This window comes from Callospermophilus lateralis, chromosome 2, assembly GCF_048772815.1.
Source record: "Callospermophilus lateralis isolate mCalLat2 chromosome 2, mCalLat2.hap1, whole genome shotgun sequence".
NCBI classification, from domain to species: Eukaryota; Metazoa; Chordata; class Mammalia; order Rodentia; family Sciuridae; genus Callospermophilus; species Callospermophilus lateralis.
Genome location: NC_135306.1, coordinates 11,565,937 through 11,590,366, shown reverse-complemented (window position 1 = coordinate 11,590,366; position 24,430 = coordinate 11,565,937). Strand labels below are relative to the sequence as shown.

Genomic DNA, 24,430 nt, shown 5'->3' with positions numbered 1-24,430 from the left:
GCTGAAAAAAGTTGAGCATATTTGAAAACCAAGTTAGTTTTCTGTGAATGGCATAGGATATTGTAACATATGGCAATGGTAGGCATTGAAAGAGTATATAAAGTCTGTTTCGAAAATGGACTCAAAGATAAAAATAGCATGTATATCATCACTGATTCAATGGCCAACATCAGAATTGCTATATTAGATAAAATATACAATATTGTACAATGCATAATATGTATTAAATCTAATATCAGGAAATAATATGAAGTGTAATATGACATCATATATGATGTGCACTAGTCCAAATGTTTAGCTTGAATCCATTAGGCATTCAGATATTATGTCTAATTTGCAGGAAATATCAGGCATAGAAGAATAAATTCAATAACTCCTTGAGGAAGCAACCATTCAAATTCAGGGTTTTTGCACTTCAGTTGACCAGATTTCTGCAAAGAGACAGTGCCTTTAATTAATCACTCAATCAATCAATTAATTAATTTTCTGGATACCAGGGATTGAACCCGGGGTGCTTAACCACTGAACCACATCCCCAATTTCTCTCCCCCTTTTTGTATATTTTATTTCGAAGTAGGATCTCCTTAAATTGATTAGGGTCTTGCTAGATTGCTGAGACTGGCTTAGAACTTGCCATTCTCCTGTCTCAGCCCTCCAACCTACTAGGATTATAGGAATGTGCTACCATGCCTGGCTCAGTATCTTGATTTTTTAAGTGTCACATTTTAAAAAGCTTAAGGGCAGTAACTAGATACAATGTGTGGATTGGAAACTGGGAATGGTCAATAGAATATTTACATGTAGTTAGTTAGGTATTACATGAAGGGAAATTTTCCTGAAATATTACTGATTTGAGACGGCCAGCTGTAAAGATAAAGTTTAACAGAAAATGTGAATGTGATCCAAAAATTAGAGAAAAATTTACTCAGATTAGAAGATATTGTGTATCAAATAAAGCAGATTATTAAATTGGTTTCTTTAAAAAATGTATACACACAACAGGATGTGCATGGAAAATACTGATTGGTAGTGGAATTTAATGTTATTTTAGCTTGTCTCTATTTTCTATTTCTTGGCAAGGCATATTATACTGAGTATGTAAGAAAATTTTATTTAAGCAAATTATAATAAGATTTACTTGTATGTTTGCAGTATATATTTGAATTAAGAAATACAGGGGCTGGGATTGTGGCTCAGTGATAAGAGCACTTGCCTTGCACGTGTGAAACACTGGGTCCTATCCAGCACCGCATAAAAATAAATAAAGGTATTGTGTCCATCTACAACTAAAAAAAAAAATTAAAAAAAAATAAATACATAAAAGTTGGTAACCAAAATATTAACCATTGTTTTGTCAGGATGTCAGTTCAGAAGGCTTATAACTTTTTTCCTAATATTATTTGAATACCTTAAAATCAGTATTACATAACTATATAAGGAAACATGAAGCAAAACTACTTCCTGCAGGGGTGCAGCCATGTCTAAGGTAATAGAAAAGACAGAGAGAGCATATTTTTTTTTTTTTTTTAATTGCTTCTCTGTTTGATCTGCATGCACTATCCACAGGGAAACATTTGCAAATGACTAACCAGGAAAACAACCTATGCCTTTTGAAGAGTGAAAGAGGCCAGAATTATTTTAAACATCAAGACTTGTGTAGTACTTTAATAATCATTGTTTTGTTCCCAGATACACTATAAATTCACTCAGGACAAGGACTTTAAACTTAATTATGCTGTTGCTTTGTATTTCACCATTGAATGCTTTTAAAATAAAATTCCCATTTTCCAGTCACAGTTTAAAACAACCTTGTTCATTCCTATCCTCTTTTTTTTTTTTTTAAGTTGTAGGTGGGCACAATACCTTTATTTTATTTATTTATTTTTATGTTGTGCTGAGGATGGAACCCAGTGCCTCATATGTGCTAGGCAAGTCCTCTACCACTGAGCTACAACCCCAACCCCATTCCTATCCTCTTCACTGACTGAAGTACAAGGCAGCTATGTTGTACCAGTGACTTTTGGACTTGGGAGTCAGAAGTTTTGACTTAGAGATTTCCTTTATCATACCATCCTCATAACGTAAAGATTAAATGAGATGCCTGTGAAATTCTTACCCCGGTACACTGTGGGCTCTCAATAAACTATGGGTGATTTGAGTCACAACTGTTAAGTAAGTGCTGCTTTCAAACAGGATTTACACATGAAAGATGGGCAAAAGATTCCTTGCTCTAGCACGCGTTCTTCCTCTTAGGTTCACAGATAGTACCTCTCAGGCCTAAGCCACCCCTGCTCCAAGCGGCTGCTGTCATCACAGTTGCTGCCTGTCTTAAGTCTAGACATTAATCTAACACCCCACAGGTGCAGCCCAGGCAAGCACGCTCTGCGCATGCGCATTTCCAGAGTCGGTCTAAAAACCGAGGTGAGGCTCGGTGAAAAGGAAACCCCGCCTTGCTGCCCGGGGTTCGGCCAATGAGGTTTCTTGTCTTCGTCCCGAGCCTATGAGACGGGGCAGGGGGCGGAGCGGAGGGCGGAAGGAGCCGCTTTCACGTGAGTAGGGGGCAGGGTGCGGGGGCAGGGCGGCTGGGGAGGCCCTGGTGGCGGAGCCTCCGGGACGGTGGACAGCAGGCGGTAGAGGAGGAGACGGCGGGTCGGGTAGGGCCGCGTTTCCCCTCCTACCAACCCCGGGGGCATTTTGCAGTAGCCCCTGTGGGAAGTCAAGCTGTGTTCTCGCCCCGCGGGTCTAGCTGGAGGCTGCATTCAGGTCCCTCGACGGGCCGAGTTTTGAGGATAGCCGTGATTGGGGCGGGGGTGGGGGCGAGCCGTGCTTGGGAGAGGGCGCATGCGCAGCCTGACGCTCCGGGAGCCCCTGCCCAAACCGGTTCCCCCTGTCTGGGTGGGTGTCTTGTCTTCTGAGCCCAGCGTTTGCTGCCCTTCTCTCCTTCACCCACCCCCCCTCCCAGCGAAGCCGGTTTGTGTCTTGATTTTCTTGTTTTCGTTTCTCCCCTTTGGGTATCAGACTGTCCCTTCCGCCTCAGTTTCTCCCAGTTGCCCACTAGGCCTATATGTGTGGATGACTTAGGCCTCAGGCTTGGCTTCCTGGGCTGCGCCGAGTTTCAAAGGCTTGCTCTTTTAGTGTCGCTCTATCATCTTATGTTTGTCTTTCTTTTTCCCCCGCCTGCAATTAAAGTGCCTTTGACATCCCACTCATCCTATCTACTAGAAGCGTCTACCTCAACACCTTGTTGCTGTATCTTGGTTTTCAGCAACCTTTAGGGTTTGTGTGTTAAGCTAGAGGGTAACCCCGGCCTCCAGGAGTTCGCTATCCATTGCTTAGTAGTACTTTGGTCCACGGGCTTCTAACATTCAAACTGTTCTAACAAGCATTTGCATACCTCTGGTTACTAAGGATTCCTTTTCATTTATCTTAGAAGTAAATTCCTTTTCATTTATCTTAAAAGGAAACTGTTAAATGATTATGCTACTAGTGTTCCTTTAGTTTAAAATCATATTTCAACTTGAATTTGAGATCTTTTGGCTTTTGTCAATTGGAGGGTGTGGCGCGGGGAAACTTCATTTGATATTTTCTTTTTTTTTTTTTTTTTTGAATTTTAATATTTTATTTTTTAGTTATCGGCGGACACAACATCTTTGTTTGTATGTGGTGCTGAGGATCGAACCCGGGCCGCACGCATGCCAGGCGAGCGCGCTACCGCTGAGCCACATCCCCAGCCCCTGATATTTTCATTTAGACCAACACCTGTATTTATTTTTGTTATGAGTAGAAGTAAGGGTGCGTTTCCAACTGCTTTCTTTAGGCAGGAAAAACTTTGCCACATTAAACTATTGTTTGAAAAGTAGTTAGGAATAAAGTGTAGGTGCCAAGAAAGGACACTTTTTTTTTTTTGTTTGTTTGTTTAATGGAGGACCTTTGCCTTAATTCAGGTCTGTGTAGGGTGCTATAAATTATACTAGAAACTTTAAGTAGAGCTTAAAAAACTGAAAATGAATACAGGAGAGATTGATGATCTTTCTTGTACACTTTAGTTTGTATTAATAAGATTTGAATCCATTATTGATTTGTATGTATTGGTGACATTTAAAATTCACATGTAGCTCTAATACAAAATATTAACTCAGTCTCATGCCAAAGTTGCCATATTGCTAGATTGTGGTACACTTCCTTTCATTGTATCAGATTTGTAAGTTTGTAGTTAACTCATTGGTCTTAATAAGAGATGTTTGAAAAGTTAACCTGTCAGCTATATGCATTTTGGCATATTTGGTATTGTATTTTGTATAAAATATAAAATGATTAACAGTATGGAAGTACTCTAATACATGTTTCCTATCTTCTCTGCGTGTTGAGAGAAGTGTCTTGTACACATTACATACTCTACCTTCATGAGGGGACATGATTTTCCATAATATAACCAAACTTAACAGCCCGGACTCTTTAGAGCAGTCATTGTCTTTTATTTAGTAAAATTTCAGTTAAAGCTTCATTGTTTTGATAATGGCTTTTGAGTATAGGCATTAGAAAATAATGGTTTAAATCATTGCTACTTTTAGTATCTTTATAAAAACACTGGTATGCTAAGGATCTGACATAGGCTGCACATAATTATGTTTGCAATTTTCAATATTATGAGATATTATTAGATTATCAAGAATGTGGGATAAATGAATACAACACTTAAATCTTTCTTGTCTATAGAACTCAAATATTATTTTAAAAGTGCCAATTTAACTAATATATATGAAGCAAAATTTGGCATGTCATTTTGGCACGTTTTAACTGCTTTGTTTTTTACTGGTTTTACATAGTTTAAATTCAGAGGAAAGAAATCCCAGAGCTTAAGAAATTGATGCCCATGGCTGTACCTGAAAAACAACAACAATCTGGGTGTAGTGGCCCATGACTGTGATTCCAGTGACTAGGGATGCTGAGGCAGGAGAGTTGCAAGTTAAGGCCAGCCTCAGCAACTTAGGGCACATCCTGTCTCTGAATAAAAAATAAAAAGCTAGAATGTAGCACAATTGCACAGTACCAAAAAAAAAAAAAAAAAAAAAAAAAAAATCACTAGAGCAACTTAATGTGTTTTTAATTTTTTTTTAAGTTATACATGGGCACAATATCTTTATTTTTGTTTGTTTATTTTTATGTGGTGCTGAGGATCGAACTCAGGGTCTCACACACGGGAGGCAAGTGCTCTACCGCTGAGCTACAACCCCAGCCCAACGTGTTTCTTTTTTATGTTTGCATAAACTGGTACCTGATCATTCTCTTCCACCTTCATCTCTCTTCTTGTATTGTTATTTAGGAAACTTTTAAGTCAAAACAATATAGGATGGACATTTACTCTTATATTGTAACCACTCTTATTGGCTCTATTTGCCTTATTTTTATTCCAAATATGGAAGTATGTAAGTCATGAACATGTTTATAGAATTTAGCCTAGAAGTGTCCCTTCTCTTTCCAAGTCAACTACTCTGAGGCAGTCATCAATGAGAATTTCTTGATGTATGTTTCTTCTCTCAGTCCAGAGTTCTATGAGAACTGATCCCCCCTGCATCCCATTTTCTGATCACCATAGAGTAAAATAAAGCTATAAGCCTGCCTTTAAGTTTGTGCTTGACATTAAATAGTATGTATTACTGTGGCTTTAAAATGTAAGTGAATTTGTCTGTATGTTTTTGTATGTTGTTGTGGTTGAACCCAGGGCCTTGCACATGCTAGGCAAGTGCTCCACCACTGTGCTACATCCCTAGCCTGAGAAATATTAGTTGTATGGGTGTGTTGCCAGATTTGAGGGTTTGTACCTGTCCAAGAGAAAATGCATAATTGTTATTTTCAGTTAGGCTCATATCAGCATCAGCACTGTGTTAGAAACCACTAGTCCTTGGGATCTGTAAAACTTTATGGTAATAACATTTTTTTCCTTACTAATGTCTTACATTTATTAAGATATATTAACAAATGAATTTCTGTGGTAACTTTAATGTTATTTATGTTATTAACATAGCTTAAAAATACCCTATTTAAAACTTTCTCTTTTCCATTTTTATTTATACATTTTGGTAATGTAACTTGACAATCTGTAATTATAAACTTGTTTTCCCTAATCTGAAGATGATGTTTCTATCACTTAAAGATGAATTAATATAAGAATGTATTAAATATAATCAAGAGTAATAAGATCATTCAAGTCTAAATTGTATTGAATATTGGGTATTTGTATAATATTAATAAAAAGAGCCATGAGTTAATCATTTTAATATTTTTTATAGAGGTAATAAATTCTCTTGTACCCTTCAGGGTATCTTAGTAAACTGACTCTGGGAATGTGTTATAAAAGTCACTTTTGTACTGTAACACATGATTTTCTATCTAGACCTCAAATACACCTGCAGAAGAGGAATGGTTCCTTCCTTATTATAGTTACCTGTTGAATTCTGTGAATTCAGGAAAAGCTGATTTCTGTCTAACCTCAAACTAATACTTACCTCAAAAATTGTCTCCCTGCAGATAGTCTTTTTTATACTTTTTTAACTGTATGGAAAGATCTATCAGATAGGTTTAAAATACCTGTGGAACATAATATTTGTGAATTTTGTATCTTTCTAGTGGCTACTATTTGATGTGAAAGAGGGGCTCAGTGCAGTGCTAATGGACTGCTCACTTATAAATGTTCCTCCATTTTTGTTTAACTGCTGTGGGTCAGGTCCTCAGATAAGAAGGTGAAGAATACTTATATCTTCTGCCAAACATTTTTGGTTTCCCAATGTGCATTTCCCTGGCATGTAAACAGAAATCACTCAAAAGAGAAACTATGTTTTACTGCATTTTCTTAGATTTTGATAAACATTGGATTCTTACTTGCTTGGCATTAAATTCACTTAGATAAAAGAGAAGTAATATAAAAAACATTTCAGTTCTAAGTGCAACAGACAGGTGGATATTCTAAATAGATTCATTTCCTTGCTAAAGTAGAAGGAACTATATTGACTAATAATAAGAAGAAAAGGTTTTTAGAAAACCCCTTATTGCTTAAAATATTTATATTTTTATATTTATAAAATGCTATGTAAATTCTTCAGAAATGTGTTCAGAAAAAGAGGATACTTAAAAATATGCTAGCAAGGTCAGAAGTGTAATTTGACCTTGTGAATGAGTAGTATATTAACACTAAGCTGGTTTTCTTTGTATTCTCAGAGGTAAGTTCTATTGTGGAAGTGGCTTCCAAATAACAATATCAGTATGTACTTTTAATGATATTTTATAGAAGTGACATAAAGGCAGCATACCTGGAGTTCTGGAAAAAAATCAAAGTCCTGTTTCCTGAAATAGCTAGAGGAATATGGAGATTTGTTTTTTTTTCAGGTGTCAATCATATTGCACTCACACAATCTGGCAGGGTTAAATGAATGGCTTTATTTGCATTTCATTCCCTCTTCTACCACTTGTATCTTTCATGAGAGGAGTCTAGGGAGACTATCAACTTAGGGTCAGAATGACATGGACATCCCAAAGTCTTGCACTTAGCATGTGACTCAAATAGCTCTGAGACTCAGTTTCTTCATTTGTTAAAATTGATCTTCTTACACCTACCTCAGGAAATCATACTGAAAAAAAACCTGATATTTTCCCCACTTTTCTAGGTACTTAGATTCACAAAAGTATAGAAAATATTGGTCCTCTCCTATTACATAACTTGATCATAGCATTGCCCAAGTCAAAAAGAGGACCCAGGAATTCAATGTCCAAGTCTATTTTTTCCTAGTTGTAGATGGACAGAATGTCTTTATTTGTTTAATTTTATGTGGTGCTAAAAGTCTAACCCAGTGCCTCACACATAGAGGCAAGTGCTCTATCACTGAGCTACAGCCCCAGCACCACCCCTCCCCCCTGTTTTTTTCCTATTATAATAGTTTAAAATCCTAATAAGGTTTGATTACTCATGAAAAAGTGAAAAATGACGGAAAACAATGGTTTTCTTTAGGCATTTTACTGTGTTTTGTGAGTTTTTGACCTTAAAAATCCCACAAAACTACAGTCAGTCTTTAAAAACTTTTATTGAAGGATGAATTGATATATGAAATGTGGCATACATACTAATGAAAAGTTAGTCTTAAAAAGGAAGGAAATTCTAACACATGCAACATGAATAAGCTTTGAACACATGCTTACTGAAATAAGCTACTTACATATAACAAATACTCTATAAATTCCATTGCTTATAAGGTACCTAAGTAGGCAGATTCATAGGGACAAAGTAGAATGTTGGCTCCCAGAGGCTGTGGGGAGAGGAAATGGAGAGTTACTATTAATGTGTGCACTTTCACTTGGGAAATATGAAAACATTCCCGAGGTAGTTGGTGATGAAGATTTCCCAATAGTGTGAGTGTACTTAATGCCACAGACTGTATTCTTACATGTAACTAAAATGATAAAGTTTATGTTATGTATATTAAACTACCAAATTGCAACTTGTAAAATATTTTTTAAAAAACTTTTGCTTTATAAATTCCTATATTTTATTTCAGATATCTTTTCTATATTGAGGGTGGGAGGGTACTAAGCATCAAACCTAGGCACACTTAACCACTGAACTGAAGTCCCCAACCCTTTTTGAGACAGGGTCTCACTAAGTTGCTAAGGGTGGATTTGGACTTTTAGTTCTCCTTCCTCAGCTTCCAGAGTCAGTAGGATTACAGGTGTGTGCCACTGTGCCCCATTCAGGTACTTTTTGTAGTTCATCTGGTATTTTTAAAAGTCATTTAGTAGTTAAAAGAAGTAAACTGTCACAGGCATCATAGGTTAAAAATTGTCTAAGAGGAATTTTTAGATAAGCTGGATTTTCTTGCTTTTAATAGTGAGTTCCGTCAAGATAATTAATTTTTTAAATTTATTTCGTTATTTTTAGTTTTGGGGTTTTAAAGCTAACCTGGAATCAATCAAAAGGCATAAATTGGGCTGGGGATGTGGCTCAAGTGGTAGCACGCTCGCCTGGCGTGCGTGCGGCCTGGGTTCTATCCTCAGCACCACATACAAACAAAGATGTTGTGTCCGCCGATAACTAAAAAAATAAATATTAAAAAAAATTCTTTCTCTCTCTCCCTCTCTCACTCAAAAAAAAAAAAGGCATAAATTAATATGGTTATCTTAGTTCACAAATATCAGAAACAGCCCTCAAATTCAGTCAGATTTCAAAGACACATCTGTTATTTAGCAATTAGTAGTGGTGAAAAGGAATTTTTTTTAAAGGTGGGATGGGTTTTCTATTGATTTTTGTTAGATTTGTCTTGCCCTCTCATGGGATAGTCTGTAAGAAAAATGTGAAAACAAGTGCAGGGAAACAAAATACAGAGATGGTGGTGTGTGTGTGGTTGATGCTAACATAATATCATTTTTATAACTTTGTATCCTGCTTGTTTGATTTAGTATTATTTTACTGTGGTGCTGGGATGAAACCCAGGGCCTCTTGCAAGCAAAGCATGTGCTCTACCACTGAGCTACACCTTAACTTCTTTTTTAATTTTAAAGGACCATAAACCCCACAGGAATTGTCCTGTTGTAGCATCTTTTTTTTTTTTTTAAATATTTATTTATTTTTTTTAGTTCTCGGCGGACACAACATCTTTGTTGGTATGTGGTGCTGAGGATCGAACCCGGGCAGCACGCATGCCAGGCAAGCACGCTATTGCTTGAGCCACATCCCCAGCCCATGTTGTAGCATCTTTTAGATGTGATTCTTTTGCTGCTACCTGTCTTGTTCTTTTATTTAAACAGAGAGTAATCTTACCAGGTTTGTGTTATAGAAAGATATATCTGGGAACAGCGTAAAAAATGGATTGGAATAAGGAAAACATGGAGATTAGGGGCACCAAGGAAAAAAGAGATACAGTCTAGAAATGAACGTAGGCTTCTAGATACCTGGGTTTCGACCAAGTTCCATAATTTTCTCTCTGAACTTAAGCAAGTTACCCAATCTATCTAAACCTCAATTTGTCTATCATCTGGTATTAAACCCAGAGGGTCTGTGCCATTGAGCTACATTTCCAGCTCTCCTACCTTTTTTTGAGACAGAGTTTTGTTAAGTCACCCAGACTGACCTTGAACCTGTTTCTGCCTCAGCCTTGGAGCCTCTGGGATTAGGTTGTGTGCCACAGAGCCCAGCTATGAAATTGGTTTTGAGATGACAATAGGGCACATATAATAGAGCCTTTCTGTATATTCTCATAAAACCCTTGTCATATCTCTGCTGTACCAAGCATTGTACTGTATTATAATTACTTGTCAATAGTCCATTTTCTCTCCCACTGTAAACCTAGCAAAGGTAAGTAGTACGTTTTATTCCTCACCACGATACTATTCCTAGGGCCTGGCATATATCAGACACTTGAAAGTGAATAGAAAAGAAACAAAAATACTCATGTGGTGTTCAAGAGAAAAGATAGGATAGAGTATCATCAGCATACAATAGAAAGTATAACCATGTTAGTTAATGAGATATTCAGGTAAAAGAGGAACAAAGGTGGAATTAAAAAAAGAAAATAGGCAGAGAAAGCTGGGCATGGCGCTGCATACTTATAACCCCAACAGCTTGGGAGTCTGAGGAAGGAGAATTGCTTGAGAACCTGTCTTGAAATAAAAAATAAAAAGGCCTGGGATGTAACTTGGTTTTAAAGCATCCCTGGGTTCTGTCTTCAGTGAGATAGACAGACACAGAAATATACATACACCAGCAGAAGGAAAGGTACCTAAATAACTAAGAAAAGTTGGTCAGAAGTAGAATGGAAGAAAGGAGCTAGTAAGAGTTTCAGAATAAGGAAATGGCCATTTTCATTTCTTTATGCAGATAGAAATAAAGTGAGAATTGAAAATTCTTTGGGGGCCGGGGTTGTGGCTCAGCAGTAGAGTGCTCGCCTAGCATGCATGAGGTCCTGAGTTTGATCCTCAGCACCACATGTAAGTAAATTAGGTAAAGGTATTGTATCCAACTATAACTAAAAAATAAATATTTTTTTAAAATAGAATGAAATTACAAAAAAAAATTCTTTGGGTTTTGAAATTTTGCATTACTAATAGTTTTTAAAAGAGGTTGCCACATTTTTGATAGGGACTGGTTAGTGATTGTTGGGAATTCCACTGAAGTAGAAGAGGTGAAAGCAGTTAATACTCCTTCAAGAAGAACATCTCAGCAAAACCAAGGAACTAAAGGTCAAACAGCCTCTGAACTAGAGGCTTGGCACTAACACATTTTGTTTTCACCATGTCAAATTCAGTTACGAGTATCATCTACACTCTTTAAAAACTAGAACACTTACTGTGAGGTTGTTTTTGCTTCTATTAATTGCATGTTAGCAAATCCATGCCACAAGTTAACTTTACTACTCAGAATATTAGTAACTAGAAACAAAATATCTTATAGTCCAAAAAAAGCTCAATTTTTTAAAAAAAGGCAACACTCATTATCCAGTAGCCAGGTGCTTTTTAAAGATTGTCCAAAGAGACCTTATGGGCAGTTTGTTCCATTTCAGTCTCCAATTAACTCCATCTAGAGAAGATGGAGAATGAATATGAACCTTCGTTCAGCAAGAATGAGATTAATTTTTTCCAAGTTCTTTGCAAAAGTGCATAATTGAACATAAACTTGTCACTTAATGGCACAGATAGTGAATTTGGGCAAAAAATTATTAGGAGTTTTAACATCATGAGACTAATTTTCAGTCAGAATCCCTAGTGACCTTTTACGTGACAGTAAGAATAAAAACAGTGAAAGGATAGATGTAAGAAATATAGCACAATTGAACTTTAGGTATGATTCAGGAGGCAGCATAAGTGAACAAAATTACCTGTCATCTCAAGTGACTTTATTAAAGGAGTTGTAGAGAAGGAAACATCTTTGAACTTTTGCTTACAACATGGCCCTCTTGGTATTGACATGAAGAAACAAACCATCAGTGCCTGCCAGACCCCAAACATTCATATGTATATCATCTTACCTAAAACAGTAGATAATAATAACTTGTCAGCTTTACAGAATTGTTAGGATGAGAAAATGAGGTGATGGGTACATCTTATTCTTTTGTATTATAGAAAGATAAGATGTCTTTATATTGCATATTCCTTTACATATATTTAGATAAAAACGAATTAAGAGTATGAAATTAGGAAATCCAAATGTTTGCCCCAGTAATGTGTTTACTAAGTTTGATTTCTTTTTTTTAAATTTTATTTATTTTATTTTTATTAGTTGCTCATGACATTCAATGGTCTTGACATATCATACATTTGATTCAAATGGGGTATGAATTCTCATTTTTTCATGCGTACAGGTTGCAAGATCACATTGGGTATATGGCCACATACAGCAATAGTAGTGTCTATTGTATTCTGCTGCCCTTACTAAGTTGGATTTCTTAATTAATATCTTATATTTTTTAATTGGAAGTTGATTTTGAAAAGCTATAATTTTTTAATGCTTACAGTATTGTATATTGTTCAGTGTTTCATACATATAGTCCCCGATAATTTTTTTTTAATATTTATTTTTTAGTTTTCAGCGGACACAACATCTTTCTTTGTATGTGGTCCCGGGCCGCATGCATGCCATGCGAGTGTGCTACCGCTTGAGCCACATCCCCAGCCCCGAGTCCCCGATAATTTTTATAATAGCTTTATGAGATAGAGAGGAAAACTTTTTCTCTTATGGAAACTGAAGCTCAGGGTGACCAGGCTTATGCTATTGGTGAGTAGTAGAACTAGTAATCTTTCTTTTTTTTTTTTTTTTTGGAGGGGGTAGTCCTGGGGCTCTCAGTTATAAGCATATAAGCATGTGCTTTTCTACTGAGATACATCCCCAGACCCTAGAACCAGTATTCTAACTTGTGTGTTTTCCTAACTCCTAATTGTTTGCTTCACCATCACACTTATGACTGCTGTTTTTATTGTCAGTTTATGAAAATTGTTCTTAACCTTTTCATTGGGTAACTTTCTTTTTCCATCTTTATTTGCCATTCAATTTCTTTAATAAATGTTGAGCACCTACTATGTATCAAACATTGCTGCAAGTGCTAAATATACAGAGGTTAACGAAACATGAAAATGGAGCTTAGGTTCTAGTTTATATGATATGTTAATGATTAAAATGTTCAGTGTGTCAAATGGTGAGAGATGCTATGGAGATGGTAGCAAGGGGGATATCAGTACAGTGTTTGTGGTAAGAAGTTTATATTGTCCATGGAAATTGGAAGTATAGATTAAAAAAAAAAAGGTAGGCAGCTTCTTGTGGTAACTGATATAAGTAGGGATTAAAAATAAAACAAACTTAGGGCTGGGGCTGGGGCTCAGCAGTAGCACACTTGCCTGGTATGTGTGAGGCACTGGGTTCAATTCTCAGTACCACATATAAATAAATAGGATAAGGGCCTATCAACAACTAAAAAATTTTCTAAAAAATAAATAAATAGAACAAAATTAATCCTCAGCATCTTACAACAGAGGTTGTAAATCTCTAAAATATTGTCAACTAAGTTCTGGGGCAGCTTTTGGCTAGGGAACGGGTAGGGTAGTCTTATCCAGAGCTTGTGGCAATCATGGACTCCTGCTTCTGTTCATGGAAGCAAAAGAAAAGGAATCGTATTTTGTGATCCCCACACCCCCACTAGTCTAGTTAGTTAGTGTTTTGATAAACCTCGTTCTTGCTGAGTGATTCAGTTACTTTCAGATGCCAAAACAAACATTTATCTTATGAAGTGTATTTTCCTATCACCTCCTCAAAGAAAATAGGTGAAACTTTAAGCCTGCCAAATCTTCTTTCTTTCTTTCTTTCTTTTTTTTAAAGAGAGAGAGAGAGAGAATTTTTTTAATATTTATTTTTTAGTTTTCGGTGGACACAACATCTTTGTATGTGTTGCTAAGGATCGAACCCGGGCCGCACGCATGCCAGGCGAGCACGCTACCACTTGAGCCACATCCCCAGCCCCCAAATCTTATTTCCATATCCTAAAAACTGAAATGAATTCTTTTTAAGTTTAGAGTATAATGGAAAGTTATTAATGTCTCAGAGCATAGCTTTAGACAGTTTCCTTGAGCTTTCTGCTATTCTGTTAATCACATTTTAAAAGAGAATAAAAGATTGATTAAACATGAAAACTTAAAGTACAAGTTCTAAATATAGAAAAAGACTCAATACTGATTGGGGAGAGGTTCAAATTTATGTCATTAAAAAGCATTGTTATATAACAAAAAGGACACAGATTTTGGAGTAGTAGATAACTGGGTTCAATATTTTGTTGCCTCTAACCATTTACATTACCTTGAAAAATTATACCATCTCTCTAAGCCTTAATTTTCTCATCTGTGAAACTTCTTCCCCCCCAAAGCTTGCACTGATACCCCTTTCCTTCCATTTTTCTATAGCTCCTCTCACCCTTTGATACACTGAACATTTAATCATTTCGATATCATGCAAGGTAGAACCAATAAGCTCCATTTTTAGAAACATGAAGAGTAAATCAAGACACTCATTATTAAATTATAAAGCAACATAATAGGTTTATAAAAATCAAGTGTTAGATGCTGTAGGAACAGAAACAAGGGAAAAAAATTCATATGATTCTGGAGTGAGAATGGACAAGTGGGATGAGAAGACAGCTAAAAGAAGGAGGTTTAGATCAAATTGGAGTTGATCAAATGCAGAAGCAAGTAAATCACTCTAGGAAGAGAGTCCTATGAGGGTGAATATCTAGAGGTATCAAAGTACATATCCTTAACTGAGGTCTGAATTATTTCCTCTCTCAGTATGCTCCCATAATTTTCTTACTGTAAATCAGGACCCATTAGCCTTTATAATTTACTTTGATAAAGTGTAAACTCCTTTTGTGCAGTTTGTTTAGTATAGCTCACCATTTATGCACGAGATGCTCAAGAAATACTTATTGAATGGATAAATTAAAATAAAATTTTTCTTTTAATTTTTTAGAAGACCATTTTTAGTGTAACACGAGAGTCCAGAATTCTAGTTTTAGCTGTGGCATTAACTAGTTAAATGACCTTACTTCTTCACTTGGGCCATTTTCTTATCTGTTTAACAGTATTGATAATGCCTAAGTTTTCTTCCAACTGTAATACTCAGGAATTGTGTGATTTCTGTTGCCATGTGAGCCTTAGAGGGGGATATGGTGTTTGTCACATGGCATGTACTCAGTAAATACATATTCAGTTAAAAAGTCCAAATGTATCAGAACTTCTCAGTTGGAAAGATAAAACAGATTTCCAAAACATTATAAATGTAATGAACCTATAGCTACTTTTCTTTTTCTTCTTCTTTTTTTTTTTTTTTGGTTGTGCTGGGGATTGAACCCAGGGCCTTGTGCCTGCGAGGCAAACACTCTACCAAATGAGCTATATCCCTAACCCCTACTTTTTCTTAATTGGTTATGTTGTAAGGTTCTCTTGATGTGTTGGCAACCAAATGAAAAGGGGGAACCAGGTTTTAAAATGGTAGTTTTGTGTTTGAGTTTTATTCTAGGGGTCAATAAATAATTGAAGGACTCTTTTAAGTGACACATCTTTATATTTTCTCCTGGGATTTTTGGCCTGAAACTCATGTATTGGATAATGTTCATATTTTTTTTTTATTATGCTTTGTTCAGTTTTAGTCTCAGTTATGTATTTGTCCTAAACATTTGAATGCTTTTTTTGGTAGATACATTGAGGGTAAGCTTAATTTTTGTTTATATGCCAAAAACAATTTGTTGACATTTCTACTGCATAAACAGCATTTAACAAATTATGCAACACTGCATCAAAAAACAAAATGAGGATATAAATTAATGATCCTGATTTTCTTGTTTTTTCCGTAAAATCATTTTAAAAGCTACCCTTCAAATAGATCTAAAGTGTTTTTTAAAAAACACTGTGGGGATCCAGTCAAAGATGTATTCTTTCTGTTGTGTTTGTAAATATAAAAGTAAATAATTAGAAAAAAGAAATAAAAGTCAAAGGAAGAGTCCCTTAAATATATTGTCTTGAGTGGAAATGACAGGAATTTAAATTGGAATATAGACATTATCCAAATGAGTAGAATCTCAATCTACAAACTTACATATTTTAATCCTCTTTTTTTGTCTTTCTCAGAATCTGTTAGGGTATGGATAATGTTCATATTGAGTTGAGTTTTAAGAAGTTGGTGTGGTTAAGATTGAGTTTCAATGGAATTCTGATTTCTTGTTATGTAAGATATTTCCCAGCTATAGTATTAATGCTTGTCCTGCCTTGAATTTCTGTCTCTGGGGTGTTAAGGTGAAATTTTGTTTTTTAAAACCATCATGGTATTTTAAATTTAAGTATTAAGAATGCAAGGAAAACCTTAGTTAATACGCTTTCCACAATAATCAAGTGCATTCATTTCATTTATGTTTACAGCTTTACAAGTTAAGGAATAGAAAACAGAAGTTTAGTACTCCATTAATTTTGGAGACTTAAACTTCTAACATATGCCAGAGAAATCATGGTAGATAGGTAGGGTCATTCTGAAGGGAAAACATTTTATTTATTTGAAGTCTAAAATATTTTGACCCTAAATAGTATAAAATTCCCTTATTATCAGAATAGAAAGCCAATAATAGTAAGTAGTGTTGTTTAAAAATTTTTTCACATGTGTTCTGTAAGAATTAAAGCATAATTGACTATCTGGCAGACATTCTATATGAATATCTTTATGGTTTTTGTTTTTCAGGTGTTTTAAAAATATTTAATCATTCATGAGTTGAGCCTCATTCTTGAGTTATGGATGACAAGGCTTCTGTTGGAAAAATCAGTGTCTCTTCAGACTCAGTGTCTACTCTTAATAGTGAAGATTTTGTCTTGGTTTCCAGGCAAGGAGATGAGACACCATCTACAAATAATGGAAGTGATGATGAGAAAACAGGACTCAAGGTAAAACTTAAAAACTTAAGTTTATTTCGCTTAACTTTGCTAAGCCCTTTGCAAAACTTGGACTTAACAGAAAAGGGACATGGCGGCAAAGTGAGAAAATGAAATGAATGTACTTCCTTCTTATAGTGTTAAAGCAGTCTATGTACACTTAGTGAGAAATTTATATTTGGTTAAGATTTCTCTTTGATTAGCTTTTTCTAAATTATCTAACATTCCTGTCAAACTTCTAATGGTTATCATGTAAACATTTGTAATTTTAGTATTGTTTTCACTTTATCATAGAATTAGAGGTGCTTGTTTTTTGGGGGAGCCTGTTATGTGTACTGTAAGGGTACTGATAGGTCCGCAATGAAGTTTAAGATATTGAAACAACTTTATTATCTGTGGTGCTGGGGACTGAATATAGGACCTCACATTTGCTAGACAAGTGCTCTACTGCCGAGCCACATCCCCAGCCCATGAAATAACTTTAAATACCTGGTCTTTGACCACTTTTGTCTTTTCTCCACCAAATAAATAACTATTACTTCTTTTTCTACACTATATTACTAGTCTACTCTTTATGGATAATAATGAAAACAGGTTATCTGTTAATGGTTGTCATGTATTTTATAAGTAGTTTTTAAAATAGTCCAATTCTCTTGTACATTCAATAAGTGTTTATTGAATAATGACTGTGTGCCAGGTTCTGTTCTAGGTACTGGGGATTTAGTGGTAAACAACACAGGCAACTCCCCCTTTCTTCTTAGAGCTTGTATTTCTGATGGCGGAAATAGACTTTAAGCAAATAAAAAATAAATATATCAAGTAAATTTAGGTCCTACGAAAAAGGAGGTTACAGTGGATGAGGAATGAATGATTTGGTGGTTGTCTTTTGACCTTTGTTTTCAGAATTTTGGAAACACTTCTATCACTTATAAACATACAGTGGAATATTTTTTTTTTTTTTTAAAGAAGACAGTAAAGGGATGGTGTCGGCTCAGGGATACAGCACTTGCCTAGCATATATGAGGCACTGGGTTTGATTCTTGGCACTACATATAAATAAATAAACAATAAATAAATACAAAGGTTCTCAACAACTTAAAAAAGAAGACAGTAAAAATACCGAATGATAGGTACTATTTTAGAGATGATCTTGAGGTGAGACCAGAGTCAAAGAAGGTAGAAAGCCATGGAAGAACTGGGGAAAGAGCTTTTCAGAGGAAGCAGCAGATACAAAGACTCTTGGAGAGAGAGGTCAGAGCACAATGAATGAAGTAAAAAAAAAAAAAAAAAACATTAAGGGATGAGATCCCAGTGATGGGCAGGGACTGGATCATATAGAACCTTGTGGAACTTGGTAGGAAATTTGGACTTAGTTATAAATGTGAAGGGAATTTTTACAAAGTTTGGGCGCATGATCTAGTTTACTTTTTTTTGCCAGGTGGAGTACTGGAATTGAACTCAGGAGTGCTCTACCACTGAGCTACATCCTCAGCCCTTTTTTAATTTTGAAATTTTAAATTTTGTCTCAAAATAGTTGAGACTGAGTTGCTGAGGCCAGCTGGCCTTGAACTTGTGATCTTCCTGCCTTAGGCTCCTAAGTCTACAGGTATCTTGTACTACCACACAAGGTAGATTTTAGTCAGCCTTTTCACGCTGTAACTAAAAGAACCCAATCAGAAAACTGTAAAGGAGGAAAGGTTTATTTAGGTCTCACAGTTTCAGAGGTTTATAGAAGGCTGGTTCCATTCCTTAGGGCTCACAGTGAGGCAGAACATCATGGCAGAAGAGTGTGGCCTAGAGAAGTAGCTTGCTTGTTGATCAAAAAGCAGAGAGAGAGGAAAAACTCCATTCTCGTGATACAAAATATATACCCCATAGACATACCACCAATGAATCATTTCCTCCAGCCACACCCTACCACTTCAGTTACTACTTACTTATTCCTCCAGGGGATTAATTCACTGATTGGGTTAAGACTCTCACAACCCAATCATTTTTTCTCTGAACCATCTTGCATTGTTTTGGGGGGATGCCTTACATCCATACTATAATATGGGGCTCTAATTTACATTTTTAAAAGCTCATTGGCTGAGAGGGACTTCAGTGCTTATAGCATGTCAGGAAAGCAAAACTGGTGAATATTACTGGGAAAAAGCCAAAAGTTTAGTCTCTGGAAATGTTCTAAAAGAAGTCAAGCTATTGAAGACAATTTATCCAAAAAATTTATTAAAATTTGATAAGAGCAACAAGAGTCTGTGTTATTTCATCCAGAACCCACTTCTTTCTTACCTCTCCCAATTGAGCTAACTCTGCTCCAGAATGTTACAGTTTGTTCCCTAGTTCTAGGCCACTGTCTGTCTTCTGGGGAGAGCATACTAAACATGTTTCTTCCTGCCTCCAGCTGCTGTTGTTAGCCAAGTGTAACCAAGAGATAGGCCCCCACCCCTTTTCTACTCAGTCCCTGCTCCTGGGACAGAGGCTCTATTTTGGACAAGTGAAGCTGGAATGTCACGCAGTGAGAAGTGTGCCATTTTCCCCACTCCTAGCTCCAGAGCTTTGGCTCAGAGATTTTTGCCTGTTGAGAAAACAGGGCCATAAATTAGCTCCTAATCTCTTTCTGAAGGAAGAGTGTAAAGAAGTTCAAGCCTAAGGTTAGTCTCAAACTGTGGAGGTTGCGGTGAAAGGTAATTGGGAGAAAATTGGTAGATCAATTAGACAAAGGCTTAGATATAGAACCATTAGTTTGCCTGAGAATACCAGCGAAAGACAGAGCTGGGAGGAGACCACCATGGGTCAAAATCTCAAACATTGATTTCTGAAACTCTCTCTTAGAAGGAATTCAAGTTTAATTGGTTTAGTCTGTGGGTCTAATTGGTTTAGTGTACAATTGAAATCAGTAAAGCAGTCAGCTAGCAATTAAAGGAGCTTTAATAGCTAGGCATGATGAGAAACAGAGCCCTGTCAAAAATCAGTCTCATCACAGGGTAACTGTGGCAGTCCCAAATCTGAACTCTCTGAGGAGCAGCATTAAAAGTATAACATTCTGGAGGCAGGAGTATAAAACTATCCAAAACCAGGATACATAAAAACCAGTCCTAAAGTGGGGCAGTGAATTCAGAGTTAATATAATATGCTATCTAAAATGTCTGCTTTTCAACAAAAACAACAACAAAAAATTAGACATGGAAAGAAACAGGAAAATATAACCCATACACTTAAAAAACAACAACAACAACAACAAAAAAACAGGTGGCAGAAATTGCTGATATGAGAGTGACCAGTTGGATTTAACATAGAATGCTTTCAAAGTAGTCTTTATGAATACGTTCCAACAAATTGCATATAATCATGCTTTAAAATAAAAGGAAGATGTAGCTGAGAGCGGTGGCGTGTGCCTGTAATTCCAGCAGCTTTGAAGGCTGAGACGGGAGGATCACAAGTTCAAAGCCAGCCTCAGCAACAGCAAGGCACTAAGCAACTCAGTGAGACTCTGTCTCTAATAAAATACAAAATTGGGCTGGGGATGTGGCTCAGTGGTTGAATACCCCTGAGTTCAATCCCTGATTACCCCCTCTCCCCCAAAGAGGAGGATATAATGACATCAGTAACGAGATAGAATTATTTAAAAATAAGCAAATGGAAATACAGAATTTTGAAAAGCACCATAAATGAAATGAAATGAAATGAAAAATTCACTAGAGGGGCTTAAGAGTAGGTTTAACCCAGCAAATAAAAGAATTAGCTTAAAAGATCAATAGCAATTACTCCAAAAAAAAAAAAAGAAAAAAAGAAAAAAAATGGATTGAAACAACAGAGCCTCAGAGAAATGTGTTACAGTAGTAATTTCATCAGCATATTTATAACAGACGAAAGAGGGGAGAGAAGTGAGCAGGAAAAAATATTAAATTAAGTAATATCTGAAAATATCCCAAAGTTTTTGAAAAGAAGTAATTATATGTAGGAAACTCTTTGAACTCAAAGTAGGATAGATGCATAGAGATCCACAAATAGTTACTTCTTAATAATAGCTAATTGCCAAAGACAAGGAAAAAGTCTTGAGAGCAGCTAGAGATAAATGTCTCATCATTTAGAAGAGAATCCCAGTAAGATTTATAGCTAAGTTTTCAGCAGAAACAATGGAGGGAAGACATCAGTGGGATAACATTCAGTGTGCTCAAAGAAACTCTCAGTCGGGCTGGGGATGTGGCTCAAGCGGTAGCACGCTCGCCTGGAATGCGTGCGGCCCGGGTTCAATCCTCAGCACCACATACAAACAAAAATGTTGTGCCCGCCGAAAAAACTTAAAAAAAATAAATATTAAAAATTCTCTCTCTCTCTACCTCTCTCTGCCTCTCTCTCTCTTTAAAAAAAAAAAAGAAAAAAGAAACTCTCAGTCGACCTATTTTTTAGTCATGCCTTGGAGATATTATGGGTTCAGTTCTAGACCATTATAGAAAAGAATTCCACGATAATGTTAGTCACAGAAATATTTTAGTTTCCCAGCGCATATAAAGTTATGTTTACACTGCACTATAGTCTATTAAGTGTGCAATAGCATTTGTCTAAAGAAGAAAACAATGTGTATACCTTAATTTTAAAATATTTCCTTGCTAAAAAATGCTTATAGTCATGAACCTTCAATGAATTGTATTCTTTTTGCTGGTAAATACCATATCTTCAGTGTTGATGGCAGCTTGACTGAACAGAATGGTGATAGTTCAAGATTTAGGGTGGTTGTGGCAGTTTATCTTATATAATGAGGCTTGCCAGAAATAGTCTCCACAGACTATTCCTCTGTAGCATGTCATACAGTTACAGAGCATTTTACCCACACTAGAACTTATTTCAGAATTGGAACCAAATTTCTAAAATCTTGCTTCTGTTTTGTCAATTGAATTTTTGTAATATTTTATATTACTTCTTATCCTTTGAGAAATATTCATAGCATCTTTATCAGGATTAGGTTCTATATCAGGAAACTACTTTCTTTGCTTATCCATAAGAAGCAACTCCTATTAGTTAAAGTTTTATCATGATATTGAGGTAATACAGTGACTTCTTCAGGATCCACTTCTATTTTTCTTGCTATTTCTACCCCATCTTCAGTTACTTCCTCCACAGAGGTCTTGAACTCCTCAAAGTCGTCCATGAGAATTGGAATCCCCTGCTTCCAAACTCCAGTTATTGTTGATATTTTGATCTCCTCCTGAGATTCACAAATGTTCTTAATGCCATCTAGAATGGTGAATCTTTTCCAAAAGACTTTCAGTTTACTTTGCCCAGATAAGTCAGATAAATCTTTTTCTATGGCAGCTATAGTCTTATAAAATGTATTATTGAACAATAACATTTGAAAGTAGAAATTACTCCTTGTTCCATGGGTTGCAAAATGGATATTGTGTTAACAGCTGTGAAAAACAACATTATAATCTCATTTTATATCTCCATCAGAGCTTTTTGGGTGACAAGGTGTCTTGTCAGTGAGGAATAACATTTTGAAAGTGAGCTTTTTTCTGAACAGTCAGTCTCAACAGTGAGCCTAACATATTCCATAACCAGATTCTAAACAGTTGTATGGTCACCCAGGCTTTGCTACATTTGTGGGGTATAGGGAGAGTAAATTAAATGATATTCATAGGACCCTAGGATTTTCAGAATGGTAAATGAGCATTGGCTTCAACTTAAAGTCACCAGATGCATTATTCCCTAACTGGAGAGCTAGCCTGTCCTTTGAAACTTTCTTGCTAGAGATTAATTAATTCCTCTTTACCCAGGAAAATTCTAGATGGCAGCTTCTTTTCCAATGTAAGGCTACTTTGTCTTCACTAAAAACCTTTTGTGTAGCATAGCTACCTTTATCAATTATCTTAGGCATATCTTCTGGATAATTTCTGCAGCTTCTACATTAGCACTTGCTGCTTCACCCAGTGCTTATATGTTATAAAGATAGTTTCTTAAACTTCATGATCAAACCTCTGGTAGTTTCACATTCAGTTCTGTAGTTTCCTAACCCCTCTCTTTTTATAAAATTTTTTCTTCTAATTTTTTTTTTTTTTTAGAGTCAGTGGACTTTTATTTATTTATATGCAGTGCTGAGAATTGAACCCAGATTCTCACATGTGCTAGACAAGCACTCTACCACTGAGCCACAACCCAAGCCCCTAACTCCTCTTAACCTTCAGAGAATTGGAGTTTCCTTTGGATTATATTTTAGTTTAAGAGAGTATTGTGACTGGTTTGATCATCTATCTAGATCAATAAAACTTTTTTGTCAGCAATAAAACTGTTATTTTTTTTTATTGGTATGTTTATTGAAGTGGCATTTTTAATTTCCTTTGTTTCCTTTCTTTCCTTTGGCTGTTTGTCAAAGAAGCCTAGCTTTTAGTCTCTCTGCTTTTGAAATACCTTCCTCACTAAGCTTAATCAGTTCTAGCTTTTGATTTAAAGTGAGAAACTTGCCTGGCTTTTGTTCAGTTAAACTCTTAGAAGCCACTGTAGTGTTATTAATTGGCCTAATTTCAGTATTGTTTTGTCTCAGGGAAAAGAAAGGCCCAAGGAGAGGGAGGCAATGGGGAACAGCTGGTAGATGGAACATTCAGAATTCATGCAGCATTTCTCAGGTTTGCTGTCTTATGTGGGTGTGGTTCATGGTACCCCAAAACAATTAAAGTAGTAAGATACAGATCACCATAAGAGATATAATTGTAATAACAAATTTGAAGTATCGTGAGAATTACATATGTGACAGAGACACAACATTAGCACATGCTGTTAAAAAAATGGTATGCATAAACTTGCTGTAGTCAGTGAAACCATGAGTCTTCAGTTTGAAAAAACAAAAAACACAATGTCTCTGAAGTGCAATAAAGTTACGTATGTCTCTGTTCAAAACTGAAGGTTAAATAAGACACTGATATAAAGAAAAATTTAGAAAATTTATTGCTAGTAAACCTGTCCTACAAGATACTAAAGGAAGTTCTTTAGGCAAGTGACTTGAATTGGTAATTTTTAAAAAAATTTTTTAGTTGTTGATGGACCTTTATTTTTTATTTATGTGTATGTGGTGCTGAGAATTGAACCCAGTGCCTCGCACATGCTAGGGAAGCACTCTACCACTGAGCCCAAATCCCAGCCCCCCAAATGGTACTTTTAATCCACAAAAAATATGTATTTAGGTGTACATATACTGTCTTATATTATAATAAAAGACAGTATACATACATTTCTTTCTTCCCCTTTGCATTATATATGTGTATGTATTTCTGTGCATAACATGCTTAGATACATTGTTGCAATATATTTGCTAATAACAGGAAAAAAGAGTTAGGTGAACTCCATTAGGACTGGGGAAATGACTGTATGCTAACTCAGATACACAAGAACAAATGAAGAGAAACAGAAATGATAAATAACAAAAGCCATAATTATGTATTTGGTCTCCTTTCAACTTTTAAAAAAGTGTTTATAGAATTAATGGTAATTATAGTATGTTGGT

At 35.9% G+C, this 24,430-nt stretch overlaps 2 protein-coding genes across 7 annotated transcripts in view; both read left to right on the top strand.

Annotated features, from left to right (window-relative positions):
• The window catches only part of Rabgap1 (RAB GTPase activating protein 1), a 167,444-nt gene that overhangs the window by 6,218 nt on the left and 136,796 nt on the right, over nucleotides 1-24,430 (top strand). For 2 of the 6 annotated variants that reach the window (XM_076845515.2, XM_076845514.2), the window contains one exon: nucleotides 16,748-16,947. In XM_076845515.2, coding sequence (XP_076701630.1) covers nucleotides 16,798-16,947 — 150 coding nt within the window. In that variant the 5' untranslated portion in view covers nucleotides 16,748-16,797. Of the gene's footprint in view, nucleotides 1-2,569; nucleotides 2,655-12,697; nucleotides 12,755-16,747; nucleotides 16,948-24,430 lie in introns of those variants that run through there. The other 4 variants (XM_076845513.2, XM_076845517.2, XM_076845516.2 and 1 more) reach the window with 4 other exon arrangements.
• LOC143641423 (uncharacterized) overlaps nucleotides 1-24,430 on the top strand; it is a 166,217-nt gene that overhangs the window by 21,738 nt on the left and 120,049 nt on the right. The window lies entirely within an intron of this gene.